Source organism: Lolium rigidum, chromosome 4 (assembly GCF_022539505.1).
Source record: "Lolium rigidum isolate FL_2022 chromosome 4, APGP_CSIRO_Lrig_0.1, whole genome shotgun sequence".
Taxonomy (NCBI): domain Eukaryota; kingdom Viridiplantae; phylum Streptophyta; class Magnoliopsida; order Poales; family Poaceae; genus Lolium; species Lolium rigidum.
Window position 1 is genome coordinate 76014048 of NC_061511.1, and position 21915 is coordinate 76035962.

The 21915-nt window shown below is 46.7% G+C and overlaps 2 protein-coding genes across 2 annotated transcripts; both read left to right on the forward strand.

Annotated features, from left to right (window-relative positions):
• The first annotated feature begins 6655 nt into the window (after positions 1-6655).
• Positions 6656-7784, forward strand: LOC124649678 (RING-H2 finger protein ATL66-like). The gene has a single exon (XM_047189271.1). It carries the CDS (start codon positions 6905-6907, stop codon positions 7430-7432), a length of 528 nt encoding a protein of 175 aa, XP_047045227.1. The 5' UTR covers positions 6656-6904; the 3' UTR covers positions 7433-7784.
• Positions 7785-18547: 10763 nt separating this feature from the next.
• On the forward strand, positions 18548-19827 carry LOC124647262 (RING-H2 finger protein ATL66-like). The gene has a single exon (XM_047187228.1). The coding sequence runs from the start codon at positions 18548-18550 to the stop codon at positions 19052-19054; it is 507 nt and encodes a 168-aa protein (XP_047043184.1). The 3' UTR covers positions 19055-19827.
• Positions 19828-21915: the final 2088 nt, after the last annotated feature.

The window sequence follows — 21915 nt, forward strand, 5'->3', positions numbered from 1 at the left end:
ATATCCTTCCAATCAAGAGAATGCCCATTCTTCAGCAGTTTATACCAATGCGCTGCTTTACCAGACAACGACATAGAGAATAGTCTGTTCCTAACTTCATCCATAGAAATACCTGCACACTTGAATAACCCGCATAATTCATGTAAAAACAGTAAATGATCTTCAGGATGGACAGTTCCATCCCCTTCATAGCGGTTATCCACAACAAGTTCAATAATTTTCATAGGTATTTTATATGGAATCACTTTCTCACCTGCCGCCTCATCCACTACCTTTGCAGTAGTAGTAGATTTTCCAAATAGGAATTCAAGAGAAGATCTCTCCATAATGAATTATAGCAGCAGGCAAAAATAAAAAAAACACGTACATTAAAAGTTTTCCTTACCAATTCCACTTACCAATAGAGCTTCACTCCCCGGCAACGGCGCCAGAAAATAGTCTTGATGACCCACAAGTATAGGGGGTGTATCGTAGTACTTTCGATAAATAAGAGTGTCGAACCCAACGACGAGCAGAAGGTGTTGACAAGCAGTTTCGATGAAGGATTCACTGTAAATGCTCACAGACAAGTTTTCAGGAGGTTTTGATATAGCAGTTAAATAAAATACAAGTAAGTAAAGTGCGAGAATAATAATTGCAGCAGGTGGCCCAATCCTTTTTAGCAGAAAGGACAAGCCGGTTTGTTTACTTATGATGACCAAACGTTCTTGAGGACACACGGGAATTTAGTCTAGTGCTTTCGCTTCATATAGTTGATTAATCTTCATTATTTTGATAAGTGTTGTGTGGGTGAACCTATGCTAATGCACCGCCCTTCCTAGGACTAATACATACTTGTGATTAAACCCCTTGCAAGCATCCGCAAATACAAGAAAGTAATTAAGATAAATCTAACCACAGCCTTAAACTCTGAGATCCTGCTATCCGTCATGCATCGATATACCAACGGGGGTTCAGGTTGCTGCCACTCCGGTAACCCCACAATTAGCAAACGAATACAAGATACATTCCCCTAGGCCCATAAAGGTGAAGTATCATGTAGTCGACGTTCACATGACACCACTAGAAGAATAACACCACAACTTAAATATCAAACCATTAAATATTACTCAACATAGTTCACTACTAACATTTAGACTTCACCCATGTCCTCAAGAACTAAACGAACTACTCACAAGACATCATATGGAACATGATCAGAGGTGATATGATGATGGATAATAATCTGAACATAAACCTTGATTCAACGGTTTCACTCAATAGCATCAATAACAAGGAGTAATCAATACCGGGAGAGTTTCCCCTATAAAATACGCAAGATTCAACCCTAGATGTTACAGCGGAGACGAGGTGCAGCGATGGAGATGACGGTGTCGGTGGTGGAGATGATGATGATGATGATCCCAATAAAGTCCAGCTCGATGACGGTGACGATGGCGACGATTTCCCCCTTCCGGGAGGGAATTTCCCCGGCAAATTTATGCATGCTGGAGAGCTCTTTTCTCTCTGGTGTTTTCCGCCTCGAGGAGGCGGCGCTGACTATCCTCGATGTCTCCCTGCACCTTAGGGTTTTCGGGAGATGAAGTACGCGAAAGGGCGATGGCCGAGGGGGTCGTGGGCCCCCTCCCCACGTGGCGGCGCGCCGGCATCAGTGGCTGCGCCGGTCCATGGGGAGGGCCCATGGCGGCCCTCCTCGGCCTCCCCTTTTGGCTGGCTCCGTCATCTGGAAAAATAGGAGCTTCGGTATATTTTCCGTCATTTATTGATCTTCAGAAATATTGTATCCTGACGGTGCTTTTTCTAGCAGAATCCTGACTCCAGTGAGTAATTCTCCAATAATCATGAAACATGCAAAATAGGTGAAATAACATAAGTATCATCTCTAAATATGAAATATATCAATGAATAACAGTAAATTATGATATAAAATAGTGATGCAAAATGGACGTATCAGACGCTACCGGAGCTCATCGTGCTCGACAGCGACGAGGAGAAGCAGTAGGCGCAGACGTTTTGGGTTTATTTTCATGTGTTCAACTATGTAAATTATGTTTTCATGTTATAAAAAAATGGAAATTCGAGCAAAAACTGCGTCGTGCCGCTGGAAGCATCCCAGACGCAAACGTACGCGCGGTCGATTTCGACCATTTCAATCAACGCAAAAGAACTCGCGCGGATATTTTCGAATGCTGAAATGCGTCTCTCCGTTAGAGATGCACTTACGCCTTGCACGGTGGTTGATAAACCCTTTCGTTTCCACCATCACCGGTCATCGATATATCTGTCCTCAAGCTAGGCGCAGGGCAGGTAATTCGTCAGATCAAGTTGATCTGATAAAACCGCATCCGCAGTGGTCACATGAACTAGCCACCACTTTCGCATCAGACATGCACTCACCGTTTGCAAGTAGTCCACCTGACCTGCAGTCCTATGATCTCCTACACCTGCAGACCGACTCACGCATCTCATCATCCAAGAGGGCACCCGACGCAACGACCGGTCCAGTCGCATCGCACAACAGCCCTCGTACGGATCCAGTGTCAATGTGGGCGCCGACTGAGTCGACATCGGCTAACTGACCTGCAGCTAGTGGAGGAGAACTGGAGCAGAGGAGGATACTTTAGCCACATACTTTGCGGCGTCGCACGCAAGTAGTAGATTGGTTGCAGACGACATGATGGAAGTTGTGGGTAGAGGACGAGGTGACCTTGCCTGATACAGGAGTGCTCGTCCCAGAAAAGCTAGCGAGATGACGACAGAAACACGAAATGAAGAGATAACACAGCTACTTACCAGCGTACGTCTCGACCTTCTTCCTGCCCAGGATATTTTCAGAATGATGATGATGATATGATGGTGGTGGCTCGAGAGATTAGACACACGGTATTTGGCTTTTGATCCTTCCCCTTTCAGCTAGCTATCTAGCTCCAGAAATTGTGTGTCGTGTGTACATGTCTCTGTCATGCCTTAATGTTAAATTAGGAAGCAAGTGATCGGATTGGAAAAGACTATATTCATGGCTAGTGATGTATACCCACTCTTAATGGAAAATTAGTTTTCTAACATTTGTCTAATTTTTTTAGTGCATAGATACATACGAATCTAGCTACACAAATATGAGACTACTAATTTGTGTTCGAGGAAGTATGTATAATCGAGCGACAACTGGTTCTCCGTTTCAAAATAACATCACATGTTTATCTAATACAAATGTATCTACACATTAACATATGTTCATATATAGATTAAAACTGTGACACTTTTTTCAAAATAGAGCTAGTATATTGTATTAGTATGTAGGTTAGGTGCGTAGGTTATGTTAGTGCCGATGCATGTAGATAACATTGAAACATGCATGACGTGAAGTCTGTACTAGGTATAATTTTCTTGATGTATTCAATGTAAGTAAGGGCATCTCCAGCGGCGCGACGCAAACGGACGTTGAGCGACTGTTTGCGTCCGCCGGGCCGAAAAATGTGTCTGATACCATCTCCAGCGGGGCGACGCAAAGTGACCGGGCCGTTCGCGGCGACGCAAACCTGACCCAAATATGCGCCTCAGATACGTTTCTGCGGGCGCTGCGCGGACGCGCAAAGTGTTCGCTCGCGTCTGGCGGACGTTTCGTCTGGGCCACCTTGCAGTGACACAACGTCGATGCGTCTTCTCCGCCAGTACTGGTGTCGGGGCGTCGCTTCGGCAGTCTGCGGCCGCGTAAATGGCGATGCCACGCGTGGCGCGCGGCCGCCGCCTACCTCTGCGCACGAAGTAATGGCGATGCCACGCGTGCCGCGGCCGTCGCCCTGCCTCCGATCTATATAAACAGGGGCGCGAAGATCTCATCTCCTCCCCACAAAACCCTAGCAGCCGCACAACCTCCACCGTAGTGCCGCTGCCGCTCAGCCTCCACCGGAGCCACCCTGAGCAGCGCCGGCTGCGGCCAGGCTGCCGCGCCTCCACGTCCACCTCCACCTCCCACTCCACCTCCCCCGGCATCGAGCTCCGACGAGGAGTTCGACGACGTCGACATCACCGATGACCTCCTCGACCCGGTTAGGGACGCCGAGGCCCTGGCTCTCGTGGAGGAGTAAGCAGAGGAGGAGCAGACGGCCCATGAGGCGGTCGACGCCGAGATGGAACAACGCAGGGTGGCGGCCGCTGCAGCCGCAGAGGACTCCGACTCCGACATATCATGGTCTTCTGATGACCCTGATGAGCCTACCCAGGAGGAGAGGGCAGCGGAGCAGAGGGCTATAGTCGAGTCCTTCGAGACGCTCAAGAACGACGCCGCCAACGCGAGGCTGCAGCAGTGCTTGCTAGAGGACGCGGCGGCGCACCGATCCCTAGCGGCTGCACAGGAGGCGGCGGAGAAGCAGGCGAGGGAGCGACGCAACGACGGGGCCGGCCCGTCAGGCAGTAAGTAGTCTAGGCTTCTAGAAATACTTTGTATAGTTTCTTTTGCTTCCAAATGTAGTACTTTCTATGCTTTCAAATATGTTGCAAATCTAAAAATAGGTCACCTTGGTGGGAGCACACCCAGACGGAAACGGACGCTCGGATAAAATATGTCCGCGGGGCTACGCAAACGGACACTCGCGACCACTTTTGGGCGTCCGAAATGCGTCGCCCCGTTGGAGATGCCCTAACACGAAACAAACATACTCATTAGTTAATGTAGTACTTATTTCAGTACATTTAATAATTTGCAAGATATCACATAATAAAGAACTAACTAACTTATTACTTGCCGGATTGAGGACGGGGTGAATCCCATTTCGAAAAAAATACTTGCCGAATAATTTGAAAGACGTTGATTTCATCAACAAGTCATAGAGAACTATGGTCAGATGAAGATCATCTTTGCTAGTCTTGTTCCCGTAGCGCCATCGTCTCCAACTACAACCCACCGTGCTCTCAATCACCTCATGGAGCATAAGGCACATGCCACCGGGTATCTGGCGATGAGCCCTGAGAGGATGATGAGTTGGTTTACTACCTTCCTGATGAAGTATTGCCTTAGAGGAGCCCGCACACGGGGTGCTTGTTGCGCTGATGATGGCGAGCATCATGGTGATGATGTATATTTTGGAAGTAGCTAGATTTGATAAAAAAAATTGATGCTAAGTCTTTATATTTTGCAAGGTGGTACATACTAACGCTAACCCCTGGGTTGACGAACTTGAGTTGCAAAACGAACAAGTGTTCGTGAACTCGTGGAGCAACACTATGATCTATTGCTAGAACTATGTTAGTCATGCTGATTATGTGCTATATATTAGTCACCCGCTGAATTGATATTTCGTCGAACATCTTGTAGGCAGTGTTTTTTTTTGCTAGTAAGCTCGCCATATGGGCTACGAGGTTACCATATCATGGATACGAATTGTAACCAAATGGCGGTACACTAGACGGAACACAAAATGTGGGGAACCAATCAACAAGGGCTTGGTTTCTGCTTTGATGCCCGAAAAAAATTGTTGGCAACCAAACTCAATGCACAAAGTAAATTAGAGGTTGTAATTTAATACACAACTTTCAGTGGGCCAAATTCTCGAGATGCACAGCAAACTTGCGAGTATCCAAACAGGCTCCTAGCGTGTCGACCTTCCTGTCGAAGATATTTTCAAAATGATGATGATGATATGGTGGTGGTGGCTCGAGAGATCAGACACATGTTATTTGGCTTTTGATCCTTTCCCTTCTCAGCCTCTCATTTGCGTTAATATTAAACTAGGAAACAAGTGATCGGATTGGAAAAGATTAAAAGATTATATTCGGGGATAGTGATGTACTCCGTCCGTCCATAAATAAGTATACATGCTGGATTTTCAAGATAAATTATGAAGTTAAGTAAAAAATACATTGAAAATATGCAAACCAATATCTCTCTCCTCTTTAATTCTTTCATCTCCAATGAGCTAAATGCATGTAGAAAACAAGGAAAATATGTGCTCAATATTATTAGATTTGATTTCCGTGCGATGAGAGATAAGCAATTTTTGCTATTTAAAGTGTATTGAAAAGATAGGAGTAAACTCTTTTGTGGACAATGTTTAGAGCTAGACTCTAAATCTTCTCTTAATGTCAAATTAGTTTTCTCAGATTTGTCTAGATTTTTTAGTGTTTTCTTTACAACAGATTTTTTTAGTGCTTAGATGCATGCAAATCTACACAAATACGAGACAACTAATTTAAGCCAGAGGATGTATGTATGATTGAATAATATTACATTCTCTGGCTTAAATTGATGCAAGTAGTGCAATCAATTCATGCAATCAAATACGAGACATACAATAGCAGTGCCAAATCACCTTTAGCTAGCCAAATGTATACTATCGGTATATTATTGCGTACTAGTACCATATAGGAGCTTTTCATATATAGCTAAGTCTTGAGTCAATTTATAGGTCAAAACTACAACAGTTGGTGCGTGTGTGAATGCATGCGCGCCCCCGGCCGGCTCGCTACAAGTCATACATTCTCCGTGGATCGTGACACAGTGATCGGAACCCAGCCGGTGGCCAATACCGTGGATCGTGACACTGTGATCGGAGCTCGGCTGGTGGCCAATAGTACTACGAAGGAATATATACGACCGCAGCGCCCGAATCTTCCGAGCTACTCGCGGAAACTTTGAATTTTAAAAACCACGCCCATCTCGCCAGCCGAACCACACGCCGCCACTTGCCCCGATATTTCGTCGATCGGTTGCTCCGACGGTCGATCGACCGCCTATACCACAAGCCGGCAGCCAGGGCAGTACCCCATGCCTTTGACTACCACACATCCACAAGTCCGCGCCCCGCGCATGCATGGCGTGAGATCGAGCTAAGAACTGGGTCCAAGCCCCTGCAGTGCGGATCGAGGTTTGCGTGTGTCTGCGGAAGCGGAGAGAGGTAACAAATCCATGGCCGCGCCGCCGGAGGGCGCCGCGGGGGCGACGAACCAGGTGATGAAGGTGCGCTACGCCGACGTAGACGACAGCAACTTCGCGCTGCACGGCCGCGCCGTGCCGCTGCTGGCCGGCCTGCTCGCGCTCGCCCTCGTCGCCTTGGTCGCCGCCTGCCTCTACCTCAACTGGGCGTGCAACCGCAGGCACCGCCGCCACCGCGCCGACCTCGAGGCCACCGCGGCGGCTGCCGTGCTCCCCGGCCTCGACGCCGACGCCATCAATGCGCTGCCTGTCACGCTCTACAGCCCAACGCGTTCGAACGAGCGAAACGACGGCGGCGGCGAGGAGGAGCAAGCGGCGGAGGCGGAGTGCTCGATATGCATCAGCGCTTTGGTGGCTGGGGAAAAGGTGAAGGCGCTCCCTCCCTGCGGCCACCGGTTCCACCCGGGCTGCGTCGACGACTGGCTCCGTTCCCATCCCAGCTGCCCGCTCTGCCGCACCACCCTCCTCCCAGTGACCTCCGCCAAACAGGACGCCTGTTGAAACTTGAAACTAATCTGGTTATTAGTTAGAGATAAGTTTAGATGGTTAGATATAGATTATGAATGTAATAACAGTAGTAGCTGCGTCAGTTCGTGTGTTAGATATAGATCATGAATGTACCAGTAGTAACATTGTGCTTACATGTCAGTGCGTGTGTTTAGCTAGGTCAAGGGCTGGCCGGGTCAACTAGTGGAGGAAATAGAGGCGGTGAGGCCTTAGTTTAGTTTTTTTTTTCTTTTTTTGAACGGATAAGGTCCTGAAGGACCAGGAGTTTTCATTTCAATGGCGGTTGGTGTACATTACAAGGAAGGTCTAAAGAGAAAATAAAATTACATCAAGGTCCTTTAAATTAGCATTGGACACCCTAAAAGGGACCGCAGAAAAGCGATCAAATCCAAGCTTCTCGCCGACGATGAGCAGCCTCCAAGCGCTTGGTTGAGCATGAGCTTGTGATGGAGCGCCTTGACTGTGAAAGATCCTCCGTAGGAGGAAGATGATGCTCGCACAACTGTTACTGCCGATCATGGAGGCCGAGGGGTGTGGGTATGATCCATGTATGCATCAGCCGTCACAAGTGAAGAATCGATTTCTCCGCCCGCACCTCCATTCGCCCAAGGATAGATGGAGAGATGGATGGGGTGGTCTTGGCAACAATTTGGAGCAAGGAAAAGGTGGAGCAAGCTAGCGAGGCAACAATGAAGAAGGGAAGCACACTAGGCGTGTGAGAGAGGTTACAAGGAAGACAAAGAAGTTGGGGAAGAGTCAGATAGATAAGGTAAGATAGGTTGTAGTGTGGGAGATACTTGTTAGGTAGCCGATGTATGTGCCCTATTGTGGCGTTGCCATTTCGGAAGATCAATCCTCCAGAGGGCTAACATACTTTTGTCACACGAAAGAATGCTTTTGGAGTTGTCTTATATCCTTTTCCAAAATAGAGTTGTCTTATCTAAAACTAGGAAATGTAGTTGCCTTAATCTAGTGAAACCTGCCAGAAAATAGCATCATGGGTCTTAAGTTACGCATAAACAAAACGCGAGGGAATATTAGGTCACCATAATTCTCTATGTTTGTCTACATACTAGAGTACTCTTCACTCAACTTGCACCATATCTTTTACTCTAGAAACCCCAATTAAGATATATTGGTACACATAGTTATATATTAAAAAAATTATATAAGGAATCACCATTTAATAAACATTGGTTGCATTGCATAATTTCTCTCACACTAAACATTATGACAAAAAAATCTCCTAGTCTCTTGATTTGACTTATGCTTCGCCGATATATTCTGAGTATACCCATATAAAATTCTTTAATTTTTCTCACAAGAGTGTAATCGATGGAATTTCAACCTTCCAACATTCTTATATTTTGCGTGTATGTATTAATTAACTTCTGTGCTAAAAATGGGTCGTCATTTCCATCAATTACACAGGTAGGTTGTAGGTCAAAAATTAATTGGTAAAGTTAGATCTCTCCAAGACAAGAAAAATGGAATTTAATATTGTAACATATAAATCCACGTATTAGTACTAGTACGTAATTATAATAGACAAAACTTGTAAAATTTCCAAAAGCGATGCAACTTGTTAACGTGTTTTCATAAATGAGCTATGAGATTTGGTTTATACATATGAAAATGACCAGCTTGTTAAGGTTCTCCAACATCGACTTCAAGTACCGACAGACGGGCACCGACGAAGTCTGACATGTATGCGATCGGCGTGGTGGTGATGCAGCCCTTGATGAGGAGAACATCTCCTACAGGATTCGCCAAAGCCATGGAGACATGGCTGGAAAGAGATGGCGGTGGCAGTGTCCACTTTGGCATCGGAGAAGTACGATGTGTATGCGCTTAGTCTCATGGTGATGCAGACGTAGAGGACATCTCCAGCTTGCCCATGCTGTGGATACAGGGAAGGACGGAGATGGTGGTGGCGGTGCATACTTTGGGGAGATGCTGGACGCGACCGTGGGAAGAGGTCACTGGAGGAGGCGTGTGAGCTTGTGGTGCTGGCGCTCTGGTGCCCCCAGAATCGGTGCATGGACCGGCACAGACTGTGGGAGAAAGTTCTTCTGGGGTTGGAGTGGTACAAGGACATGACGTAGTCGAGGTGCCGAAGCATCAAGGACAGATCACCCATGATGACCTGAGGTTGCAGAGGAGAAGCCTCAGACCCAACCACTCGCCCCGGTTGGTGATCATGTGTTGAAGGTTAAGGAGCATATACTTCAATGATCCTCAAATGGTGGTGAATTGACGAGATATTTTGTTGAAACTTTTACAATTTCTCACTAGAAAATATAGATTTGAGTTCACCTGGTAAGTATCCATCCGTTCTAAAATAAAAGTTGCAGCTTTAACTATATATAGATGGATCTACAATTAAAGATATCCGTATCTATAAAATATTGAAAGGGTGTACCCAGTGCTGAAAACTCTCACACATTGTGGGGTTTGGACAAGGCTATTTTTAGGCAACCTTTCACTTGCACTTATGCAAGGATGGTGATTCAAACCAAGAACCTTCAGGATATAAGTGGAGATACTCTACCGCTATTACCGCCCCGCTGCCGCTACCGCTCGAAAGTCAACAAATACCTTCACATTTCCTGCTCAGATCCCAAAGTCTCCAAGTGGGCCCTCTTGGCCACTCAAGAGAAGTTGTGAGTGGTTTAAATGTTTCGTTTTTTAGGCCCACCCTTCCGTATCTAGATAAAATTGTAATATTTATTTTGGAACTGAGGTTGTAGCAGTCTTGCTGCCTCAGAATTTGGAAATGGCTAGCTCTCAATGGAACGATAAATTCTTAGTTTTCCATGGACATATCCGTCCGATCTTTGAGATTGTATGGGAGTTAATTACACACTAGGTACAACAACTTGCAGCTCATGTGCAGATTAGTACACTAAGTTGTAAAATGGGGAACCGCAGTACACCAACTTGTTAATCTGAAGCAAATCAGTCATTGCCTATCGGGAACTGCCGCGTGTGATTCCACGGTGACTCTGGACAAGCCGCTCTTCCTTAGAAATCTTGCAAAAATATCCCTGCTTATTTTAAGCATTACGTTTGGCTCATATGTTCGTTTAGCCAATAGAACCTGAGAGTGCAGCGTCCACGGCGGAGTCGACAAGTGTAATTCTAGTCCACCGCGACGGCGGCGAGCTAAGCGATCGGCGACTGCGGCGAGGGGTAGCAGATACAACATCGGCGGCGTGGGGGCAACTCCGTGATGACGTCAGCGACGACCATGTTCATGTCTGAATCTGAAGTCGGCGATTTCATCGTCGGCGGTGGCGGAATCAACTACGACGAGGATTGGAAGGTCACTGGTCTACTGTCCTAAGGCGGCGACGACGACCAGGGCTGGTACACAAACCCCAATGAGCGAGCTTCCGTTGAGCTTGAGCTCTCTGTTTAACTGAACTTTGGATTGCAATAGAACACGGTCAGGATTCTTATAATTGTTTGCCTCTGTACTGACTACAATGACTACAAAATTGACTACAATGACTACAAAATTGACTACAATGATGTCAATCACATTGCAAAAACTCCGGCGCAAAAAGTATTGGAAACAAGCAGTGCAGACGGATCTGGGTGGCCGGCTCTGGCGGAAGTGCAGGTCCGGCGGCGGGTCGTCGTTCCACGCGCGGAAGTGCAGGTCCGGCGGCATCTCGAATCATCTCCACGGACGATGCCCGAGCCCAACCGTGGCCGCCTGCTTCGTCGAGGAGAAGAAAAGCGCAACTGAATCTCAGTCCACGATAATTACGCTATGATGCCACGAACAGGTAAGGATGTAGATATAAAAAGCACAAAAGCATGGTTGCTAATTTCCGTAAAAATACCATGGCCAACAACGAGTAAGTACACAGAAAGAGAAATAAGCAACCTAAGGGACCATTTCTGTCTGTTTTGACTGATTTGCTTCAGATCAACAAGTTGGTGTACCGCGGTTCCCCATTTTACAACTTAGTGTACTAATCTGCACATGAGCGGTAAGTTGTTGTACTCCAGATGTAATTGGCCTAGGCCCTGGGACGAAGTGGAAATATTGGGCCTCAAAGCGTATGAAAACAGTGCTTTAATTTTTTTTTTGTACTTTTTTTAATCTTCAATAAACTACTGATCTAAAACAGAGCTTTAAACTTTTTTGTATTTTTTTACCGGATTGCTAACTTCCGGTTAGCCGGGAACAAAGTTAGAGCATGAACAACTCGACGATCATTAGATTTGCATCGTGATATTTGCATACGAGAATTAAACATGGATATGTAATTGCACATGTATGTGCAATTGCATATCCTATGCCCTCATTGCACGTAAATTACACATGAAACTAGGTTGATCGGTAATTAAGCTAATTTCCGGTCGACCGGGAATTATCCGCATCCTTATTTTTCATATTCAATAAACTGTAACTGATCTAAACAGAGCTTTAAACTTTTTGGTATTTTTAAAAATCTACAATACGGTCCTATCGATTTTTTGCACCATCTTATACTTGCACTACTTTAGATCCGACGGTTCTTATCATTCCTCGGGCGTCTAAGGAACAGCAAAACCGTGTTTAATTACAAACTATTTGTACATGATACTACGTTTCTTCTATCTGACGAAAGACGGTGCTGTCGCTCGTTTCATTGCCACAATCACCACCCACCAGATCTATCTATCCTCAAGCTAGACCAACTTGATGAGACGCAGTCAGGTAATTGGTTAGATCAAGCTGATCTGATGAAACCCCCATCCGCTCCATTATGCAGAGTGGTCACATGAACTAGCCACCACTTTCGCATCAGACATACACTCGCCGGCTGTTGGGCTGTTGGCAAGTAGGCAAGTAGCCCACCTGAACTGCAGCATCACCTCTACACCCTCCCCATGATCTCCTGCACCAGCATACCGACTCACGCATCTCATCATCCACCCAACGCAACGACCTGTCCAATCGCATCGCACAACAGACCTCGTACGGAGCTCGTATGCATGGCTGAATTCAGTGTCAATGTGGTCCCCGACTGAGTCGACATTGGCTAACTGGTGAGCTAGTGGAGGAGAACTGGAGCAGCGAAGGATACTTTGGCCAGATACTTTGCGGCGTCGCACGCACGAACGGAGCAAGTAGATTAGTTGCGGCCATGATGGAAGCCGTGCGTAAAGGACGAGGTAACCTTGCCTGAATCCTGTTACATGGCTGATAGTGCGATGCTGGCTAAGATATGATCGTGCTTTTGCCCGGCTGGACCTCTGCTTTCGCTCCCACAGCTAGGGCGCACTCTGCCCAGATGCATGCAGCTAGCTGCCCGATCGAGTATCTGGTCAGGCAGGCCCGTATGCGCACGACAATCGCCCTCACGGCCTCGATCGAGCAAAACGTCAAGAGCTATGTAGCCCGATTAGAAGTTCAATTCAGCACTGCACTTTACTGTTCGTCCAGGCAAAAGCTACCAGCAATGCTGATGGCAGAAAGCACGAAATGCAGAGATAAGAGCTACTCCCTCCCCTTCAAATTAGTTGACGCAGTTTTTTTTTTTAAAATAAGCGAATCTATAATTTGTTGAAAAAATGAGCAAATCTACACACTAAAAACGCGTCTAAATACATGCTTATCTAGACTAAACATGACTAAAGCCGTAACAACTAATTTAGAACAGAAGATGTACTTACCTAGCGTCTGAGTCGTCTTCTTCCTGCCCACGATATTTTTTCCCTTACATAAGCAGAAATGATGATGAGGATAGATGGTGCGGGTGATGAGACACACGGTTTTTGGCTTTTGATCTTTCCCTTTTCAGCTAGCTATCTAGCTCTAGAAATCGCAGTGTCGTCTCTATCCGTCTCTGTTGTGCGTTAATTATATATTAGCAAGCAGGTGATCGGATTGGAAAAAGATGATGACATATGTGCCTAGTGATATGTATGATCGAGCACTACTACTCAAGTCGGCTGGCCGGCAGGGATCCATCTAAGGTACGGTGCTTTCTTTCTTTTATCTCGGGCTTATCTCGAGCTCAAAGGGAGCATGCCATGACAGTGTTGTTGGCTCGATCGCAAAGCCTGGAAGAGAGGGTGGATTGCATGTAACGCCACGCTTTCTATAGTTTTCACCAGAAATGTATGTGCACGACTTTATATACTCTCCGTCTGAAAGATGTTTTAGTATTATCTAAATTTAGATATATTTATACATTAAATACATATATTCAAATTTTTACAAAGTTAAGATATTTTTCGTGGTACGGGGTTTTGTTGAGAGACAGGCAGCCTTTCACTGGAAGCTGGAATATGTATCATAAGAAAAAAAGGATCTTCGTTTGAATATTTGCTAAATTTTAGTAGAAAATAATTTTATCTTAATGATTTTCTATAAAGTTGTTTCCTGAGAACGTGGTATTCATTTGCGCTTTTTAAAACTCGTTTCCCAAGTATGCGCATCATATTTTTGTGACAAGAAAGAGTTCTTTAAGAGTTATGTTATCTAAACCTAGGACATATAGTTGCCTAATTCTAATAGAAAATAGAATAACGCGCCATCGTGAGAAATACCGTTGTCCCATGCATGGGACTTCTGGTGCACGATTTTTTTTTGAAATGGAGATTGAGACCCCAACCTTTGCATCAAAGAGATCCATACGGGTTTTATTTGTGTTTTATTCAACAAAAAACTAGTAAGTGCATATATCAAAAGACCTGAAGCCACCCCATAACACCTACAAACCCGACAATCGGAGAAGAAAATGCCATCAAGGCCTTATGCCCTAAAAAAACACCTCAACATCTAGGTACTGGAGGTCATCACCTAGTCGCCCTATGACAAAATAGGAGCCCTCATTCATACAAGTAGACCCTCATCGAGCACCTCATGTCCTCGCTTCAGAAGTTGTCACCTTCATTGTACCGCTGAGCCAACTCCAGGGTAGAGATACACATACCTTGCCAGACAACGCATACACCCTTCACGAGTCCATCTTGGGACGCCCGTCACCGAGACCCCGCTGCACCATGGCACCATAACTCTCCATCGTTGGCGTCATAGGTGCAACAACGCTCCACAACTTGAACCCTCCAGCCAGAGCTTGTTCCACAATGATGCCCCCAAGAGGGAGAACAACCTTGAGAGTGCCTCTATCGTCTTACCCAGGAAACCCATATCTAGGGTTTCATGTGAATCATTTGTCCGGGGATAGGAGATTCGCAGCGTCGACACCTTCAACAATGTAATGGTGCCCACATGCCCCGCCATTGTTAGCCCCGATCGATTGGAGCTTTTCCTCCCAAATCCACCGTGAGCTAAGTTGTCGTAGGGGAGAGAACTGCCTCCATGCACGCCTCGCCGCAACTCTACCTTGAGGAGGCCGACCAGAGAAGTCCAACCACCACCCTTAGCCCAACGAACTGCGATGTTCGTCGTCCCCACGACACCTTCCACGGTCCCCAATGCTGCCCGGTGATGGCCATCCTCCATGTGAAGCGAACCATCAGCGCACGCCCACCCCCACCCTCTGTCGTTGCTTGTCTGGCGTGGCTACCACCACCTGAGGAATAGATCGGCGTCCTTCCTCTAGGAGAATGGTGGGGAACCTCAAGAGCCGCCAGTGTGCATGATTGTGCCATTGGTTTCATGCTTTATGATTTGTGCCACACTTTTTCACCTATTTTCATTTTGTTTCAGATTGCTACGACAGATTGGAACGCAATGATACCTAGTAAACCAGTGCATGGGATAATCACCGCACTCACAGTCATATGTTACACATAAACAAAATACAAGGGAACATTAGGTCACCATATTTCTCTATGTTTGTTTGTTTGTTTACACACTAGAATACTCTTTAATCAACTTTCACCATATCGTTTGCCATGGAATCTCAACTAAAATATGTGGGTAGATAGTTGTATATTCTAGAATTGTATTATATATACAATCACACTTTAATAAACATTGGTTGCAATGTAAAAATTCTCTCACACTAAACGTTATGACAAAAAAATCACATAGTCCCTTAATTGGAGTTATGATTGTTGATATGTTATGTATATACCCATATCAAATCTTTAGTTTCTCCCGAGAAGAGTATAGAACGATGGAATTTCAACCATCCAACATTCTTAGTAATGTTCAATACTGATGTAAGAAAAATTCTATTCGAAAAAGACATGTTCAATACTGATGTAAGGTGAATATTAAGGAAATTATTCCCATAAATTATTTTGAAGTCCTATAACTCATTAACTAATTAATGTGATAACGATACTTCATTTGAAACCAATGACATATGAAGTTCCACCTATCAAAATACCTTCTTTTTTGTTGAAATTTGAAAAACTATGGAAATTCTGTGAAAAAATCACATATGTACTATGCTCTGTTTGTCAAGAATTACTATATAGCTAGAGGGGCAATTCTCTCGCAGAAAGGAGACTAATTTCTTTTCTAATTAATTAATGCATACGCCAATAGTTGCACATGCTTGGAAGGAGATAGAAAAGTGGGGGCATGTTGGAACATAAAATCACATGCATTGGGAAACTGAGAGAAAATATACTGATTAATAACGGAAAATAAATAAAAACAAATAAGATCTGACTTATAATCCGTAACAATATAAAAATGGAGAGATATTATAATTTCTAATGGAAGGATCATCTATTATCTGCACATATTTTTGCTAATCTCGGAGTCGCACAATTATACGAGCATTTCTAACAGATGATATATTTTACATCACCAAACGTTTTACATCGCATTGCCAAAAATTTATATCACGAAAAACTTCCGCGTACAACGGATGATGTATTTTACCTCACTTCTACTGTAGAAGGTGATGTAAAATATACATAACCACCGGCCATGCCACACATTAACAATTGCGTACACATATAAACAAATATTTCTCAACATCATCTCAAAATAAATATAAACAAATTCAAAACAAATGGTACTAGATTATAACATTATAGTATAAACAGTTCATCAAATGTTTCATCAAGTAGCACATGAATCGACCCACAAACAGCATAGAGTTCATCAAATTTGATGGCATGACATAGAGTAAATCTATTATTCGTCATCCCACCTCCACCACTTCTCCATGACATACTTGTAAAGATCATCTGCACATCCGCATCTCGAATCTAATGGTACACCTCGACAAAGCATTCCACTCGGTCTCCACCTCTATGTGGCTGCACTTGTTGACCTATCAAGTCATAGACACCACGGACCTCATTTTATCCACGACATTGTCAATTATCATGTTATGCATGATCACACAAGCATTCATGATGTGCCAAAGTATATCTTGATCCCAAAACAATACTGATAGTCTCTTACTCCTCTTCTATGTAAAACTCCTCATCGTACTCAATCGAAACCATCTAAACACAACAATATAGCTTACAACCTACTTCTACAATGTAACAAAAAAAAATTAAAAGAAATTACCTTTGACACTTCATGTTGAACACATTGGGCGCCCGGAGGTGGTAATTGGTCGGCGATGGACAGTGGTCACTACGTGGTAACAGAATCAACGCCGGCGGGAAAATCTTCTCGTACCCTGCTAGCTCGACGGACGGTGTGGGCGATGAATCATCGGACATAAGGGTGGCAGTTACCGGGAATGAAGATCGACGGGCGGCGAGGGCACCGAATCATCGGGCGTAAGTCATTGGCACCCCTTCGAGCCGCGGGGACCCGCTGGAATGGACCGTCGGAAAAACCCTACCACCCGCACTTCAGATCGGCGGTGGGGCTGATTTGGTCATGGCGCGCGGAGGAAATATGCGGTGGATGGTCGGTAGAGGGGCGGCGGGGTGGGGTGAAATGATTTGTACCATCGGCAGGTCGATTTGGTCGTTGGCACTGGTCGGGGCTAGGTGGCGGGAAGGGAGATGGAGTTTCAGCGTGGCGGTTGAGACTCCTGCCGATGCAAAATATAGGATACATCGCCTCCATAGGTGATGTATATTTGGGCCACATGGCCCAAATTTTACATCATAATGTAAAAATTATAGACCACCAAATAGGTCAAGGTCATACGATAGACAAGCATTTTTGGGCAAATGAGATGTAAAGAACGGTCCCTCTCAAGACTGATTTAGATTTTCTGACTTAGAGTCATTAGACTTTGAATGGTTTTGAGTCATTGACCTGTGAACCCCACATATAACAGCCTGACATGTCATCGATCGAGTCAAAGTCAGCTGACAGTAAATCCGATAAACTCAACCAATCCGTGTCCACTTAAAAGCATTGGCAGCGAGCGAGAGACAAGCGTGGAGAGACAAGAGAGGGGTGAGATGTAGGTTCCCCTAAGTCACCTTGACGGGAGCAGATCAGCATAAAACCCTGGAAGCAGATGGCCACTAGCCGGCAGGAGTACGACGGCCAATTCACCTTTGGCGGCCATGTTCTTGCCACGAGTTCGTCCAGGCAATTCGCCAGAAAAAATATAAAGAAATAAGTGCTAGCCAACTAGTCAAAGATACCCGAAGAAAATATTCATCGCTGAATAATCGTAGGTGCAGTGCAGGTCAAAAACTATTCGTCTGAATCCATGCTTGGGAGAAGGCGTACATTCTCCTAGATGGTGACATACGGTCGAAACCGAAGACTAGGAAGACATATCGCACCGCACGATAGGCGTCCCGAGAGTCGGCCGTGCCGATCAAGCGCGGCTTGGCCCCAGCCATCTGCCCAGTTGCCCATTATTTCGCTGCGTGAAGCTGGCTGGGAGCCATTTTTCCGACCTTAAAAGGGACGGCCGAGGACTTTGAAGTTTTAAACGACGCCCATCTCGCAGCTCAGTCTCCCCGATCGCTCTCGAACCTCGCGCGTCGCTCGCTCGCAAGGCCCAACCACGCCGCCACTTGCCCGGAAATTTCGTCGCTTGCTCCGTCGATCGATCGCCTATACCACAAGCCGGCAGTCTCCCATGCGCTAGCTATCTGCCTTTGACTACCACACCTCCACACATGGCGTGCGTGAGAGCGTGAGCTTGTACAAGCTCATAACTGAGTCCAAGCTCCAGCCGGTCGAGGTTCGCGTGTGCGTGCGTGTGTGCCGAGGAGGAGACGAAAACTACGTACTCCTGCTAGTTGATGGCGTCGCAGGACGTGGACGACAGCAACTTCGCGCTGCACGGCCGCGGCGTGCCGCTCCTGGTCGGCCTGCTCGCGCTCGTCGTCGCCTTCGTCGCCGTCTGCCTCTACCTCCGTTGGGCGTGCACCCGCAGGCGCCGCCGCGCCGCCGACCTCGAGGCCTCCTCGTCGGCCGCCGTGGCGTCGCGAGCGATCCCCGGCCTCGACGCCGACGCCACCAACGGGCTCCCCGTCACGCTCTACAGCCCAACGCGTTCATCTGGGGTGAAGGCCGGCGGTGGCGAGGAGGAGCAGGTGGTGGAGGCGGAGTGCTCGATCTGCATCAGCGCGCTGGTGGCCGGGGAAAAGGTCAAGGTGCTCCCTCCCTGCGGCCACTGTTTCCACCCGAACTGCGTCGACGCCTGGCTCCTTGCCCAGCCCAGCTGCCCGCTCTGCCGCACTACTCTCCTCCCGGTGACCGCCGGCGGCAAACCTGACGTCGTCAACGGAGGCGACTCCCCGGTGTGATTCGTCAACCACCAAGACAACGCCCTAGCTAGAGCAGTTGTAGTTGGGCTTTACGATAATTCTAGACTTATTGTGGGCTTTATTTGGTTCATGAGCATTGGTGGCAGCCCATGTACGGAGCGCGTACTCCAGTGTCAACGTGGGCGCCGGCTGAGTCGACATTGTGGCTAACTGACCTGCAGCTAGTGGAGGATAACCGGGGCAGCGGAGGTTGGCTAACTGACCTGCAGATACCTGCACGAACGGAGCAAGTAGACCAGTTGCAGCCATGATGGAAACTCTGCGTAAAGGACGAGGTAACCTTGCCTGATACTCATGTTAGTGCGATGCTGGCTAAGACGTCCTCCTACTTTTGCCCGGCTGGACCGCCTCTGTCGCTCCCACAGCCACAGCTAGGCCGCACTCTGCCCGGCTGTGCCTTTTCCGAGCACGACGGTCGACCGCTCGGCCTCGATTGAGCTAAACGTCGAGAAGTCCGATCAGCGGTTCAGCCGCATTTTAGATTTTTGCTGTTCGTCCAGGCAAAAGATAGCACTTGTCAAGGTATGCTAGACCGGAGGTTCTGTGCTTCTGTTTTCTTAGTAGGGTGACTCCGAGATGTCCCCGATTATGAGGTAGTGGGGCATTTGTTTGTGTTTTAAGGGCATGAGGCCCTGATGGCATATTACTTCACTTATTATCGGGTTTTAGATATTGAGTGGTGGCTTTGGATTTTACGATGTATGCATTTAACATACCTTTGTTAAATAAAATCTAGACAAAAGTTGTATGCATCGCTTTCATGTAGAGGATGGGGCTCTGCTCCCCCTGTAAAAAAAAAGTGCTGACAAAGCTGATGGCAAAAAGCACGAAATGCACATATAAGAACTACAATCCTCATTTCAAAATAAGTGTTGTAGCTTTATCCAGATGCATTCTAATATGTAGATATATCTATATGTAGGTAAAATAGTGACACTAATTTTAAAACGAGAAAATAGTTACCTTGTGTCTCGATCTTGTTCTTCCGGCCTAGGATATTTAGAGGATGGTGATGATGATGGCGGCGGTGGCTCGGGTGATGAGACACAAGGTTTTGGCTTTTGATCCTTCTATACCTGTGCATATCTCAGGCCGGGCCTTGGATCGGGCCGACCAAAGCCCGATGCAAAAAATTCTGGCCCAGGACCGGCCCGGCACGACCGTCGGGCCAAAAAAGTGGCCCAAGCCCGGCCCATCAAGAAGAAAGCCTAGTGGGCCTCGGGCTTGGGCCAGGCTGCTTCAGTAAAATGAAGAAATCACGGCCTAGGCCCGGCCCTGCCCAAGCATCGGGCCACAAAATCAGGCCCTGGCCCGGCCCGGAGACATGGTCGGGTCGGGCTTGGCCCGGAAATTTTGGGCCGGGCCAGGCTGCCCATAGCCAGTTATAGATCCTTCCCTTTTCAGCTACATATCTGTCTAGCTCTACAAATTGCTCTGTCGTGTGTAGCTGTCTCTGTTGTGCGTTAATAATTTATTAGCAAGCAGGTGATCCGATTGGAAAAGGATGATGTGGCTACTTTGTCTAGTGATATGTATGATCAAGCACTACTCACAAGTCGACCGGCTGACAGGGGTCAATGTGAGATACGATGCTCTCTCTTTTTTAATGGGAGCATGCATGCCATGCCAGTGGTGTTGGCTCGGCTGAAAGAGAGGAACGTGCATTTTATCAGGACGTTCGGGCGCCCGAACCTTATCCTACACCGTCTAGTGCATAAAAGTGCATCAAGATTGGTGAAATTGTTTTGCGAAGAAGTTCATATTCTTTATCTAATTTCTAGCAGGAGGTCCTCTCAGTTTGTGAAGTTCTTCACAGGTTACAGTGTGGATCCATTGTAGTCATCATAAAGTTCAGATCGAATTTTTGTGGAGTTCCTTACAATCTTGTTATGGATCTTTTATGTGAATATGAAGTTATTCAATAATTGTTACAATTAACCTTTATCCCATAAAAATATCCATGTGAAGTTCTTCCTAGATCCATGTAAATTCCATAAAAATATCCATGTAAATCCATGTGAAGTTCTTCGCAGATCCATGTAAATTCGATAAGAAGATCCATGTAAATTCGACAAAAAAGATCTATGCACACAAAAAAAGGAACAAACGGTGGAGCACGAGGACGACGGCAGCGCGAGCGGAGGAGGGTGTAAGGCGGGCGCATCCGTGCCGGCCGTCGGGAGGACCACGGCGCCACGAGTGGGGGAGGGCACGCGGCGGCCGCGTCCGTGCCAGCCGGCAGGGGGACCATGACGGCGCGAGGCGGCCGTGTCCGTGCCGGCCGGCGGGAGGACCACGCCGGCGTGAGGCGGCCACGTCCATGCCGGCCGGTAGGAGGACCACGACCACGAGCGGCGGAGGGCGTCAATCGTCGAGGCAACGGCGGTCGCTGGAGCAAGGAGGAGCCGGCGACACGAGCGGTGGGGGATTTTTTTAGGGTTTGAACCCGTTTTGGAGATTTTATACATATGTCTTTTGGACTACTTCCTGATTCCATAATAGTACAGGAGTCTTTTTGCTAAATGGTCTAGCGTGAATCTCCCTTCATCTTGACGGCAAGCGATAAGGTTCGGGCGCCCAAACGTCCTGTAATGTGCATTTTCTCAGGACGTTCGGGCGCCTGAACCTTATCCTACACCGTCTAGTGCATAAAACTGCATCAAGATTGGTGAAGTTGTTTTGCGAAGAAGTCCATATTCTTTATCCAATTTCTAGCAGAAGGTCCTCTCAGTTTGTGAAGGTTTTCACAGGTTACAGCGTGGATCCACTTTAGTCATCATAAAGTTCAGATCAAATTTTTGTGGAGTTCCTTACAATCTTGTTGTGGATCTTTTATGTGA

Coding starts and splice junctions, on each gene's coding strand:
- LOC124649678 (XM_047189271.1), top strand. CDS start 6,905: ATGGCCGCGCCGCCGGAGGGCGCCGCGGGGGCGACGAACCAGGTGATG.
- LOC124647262 (XM_047187228.1), top strand. CDS start 18,548: ATGGCGTCGCAGGACGTGGACGACAGCAACTTCGCGCTGCACGGCCGC.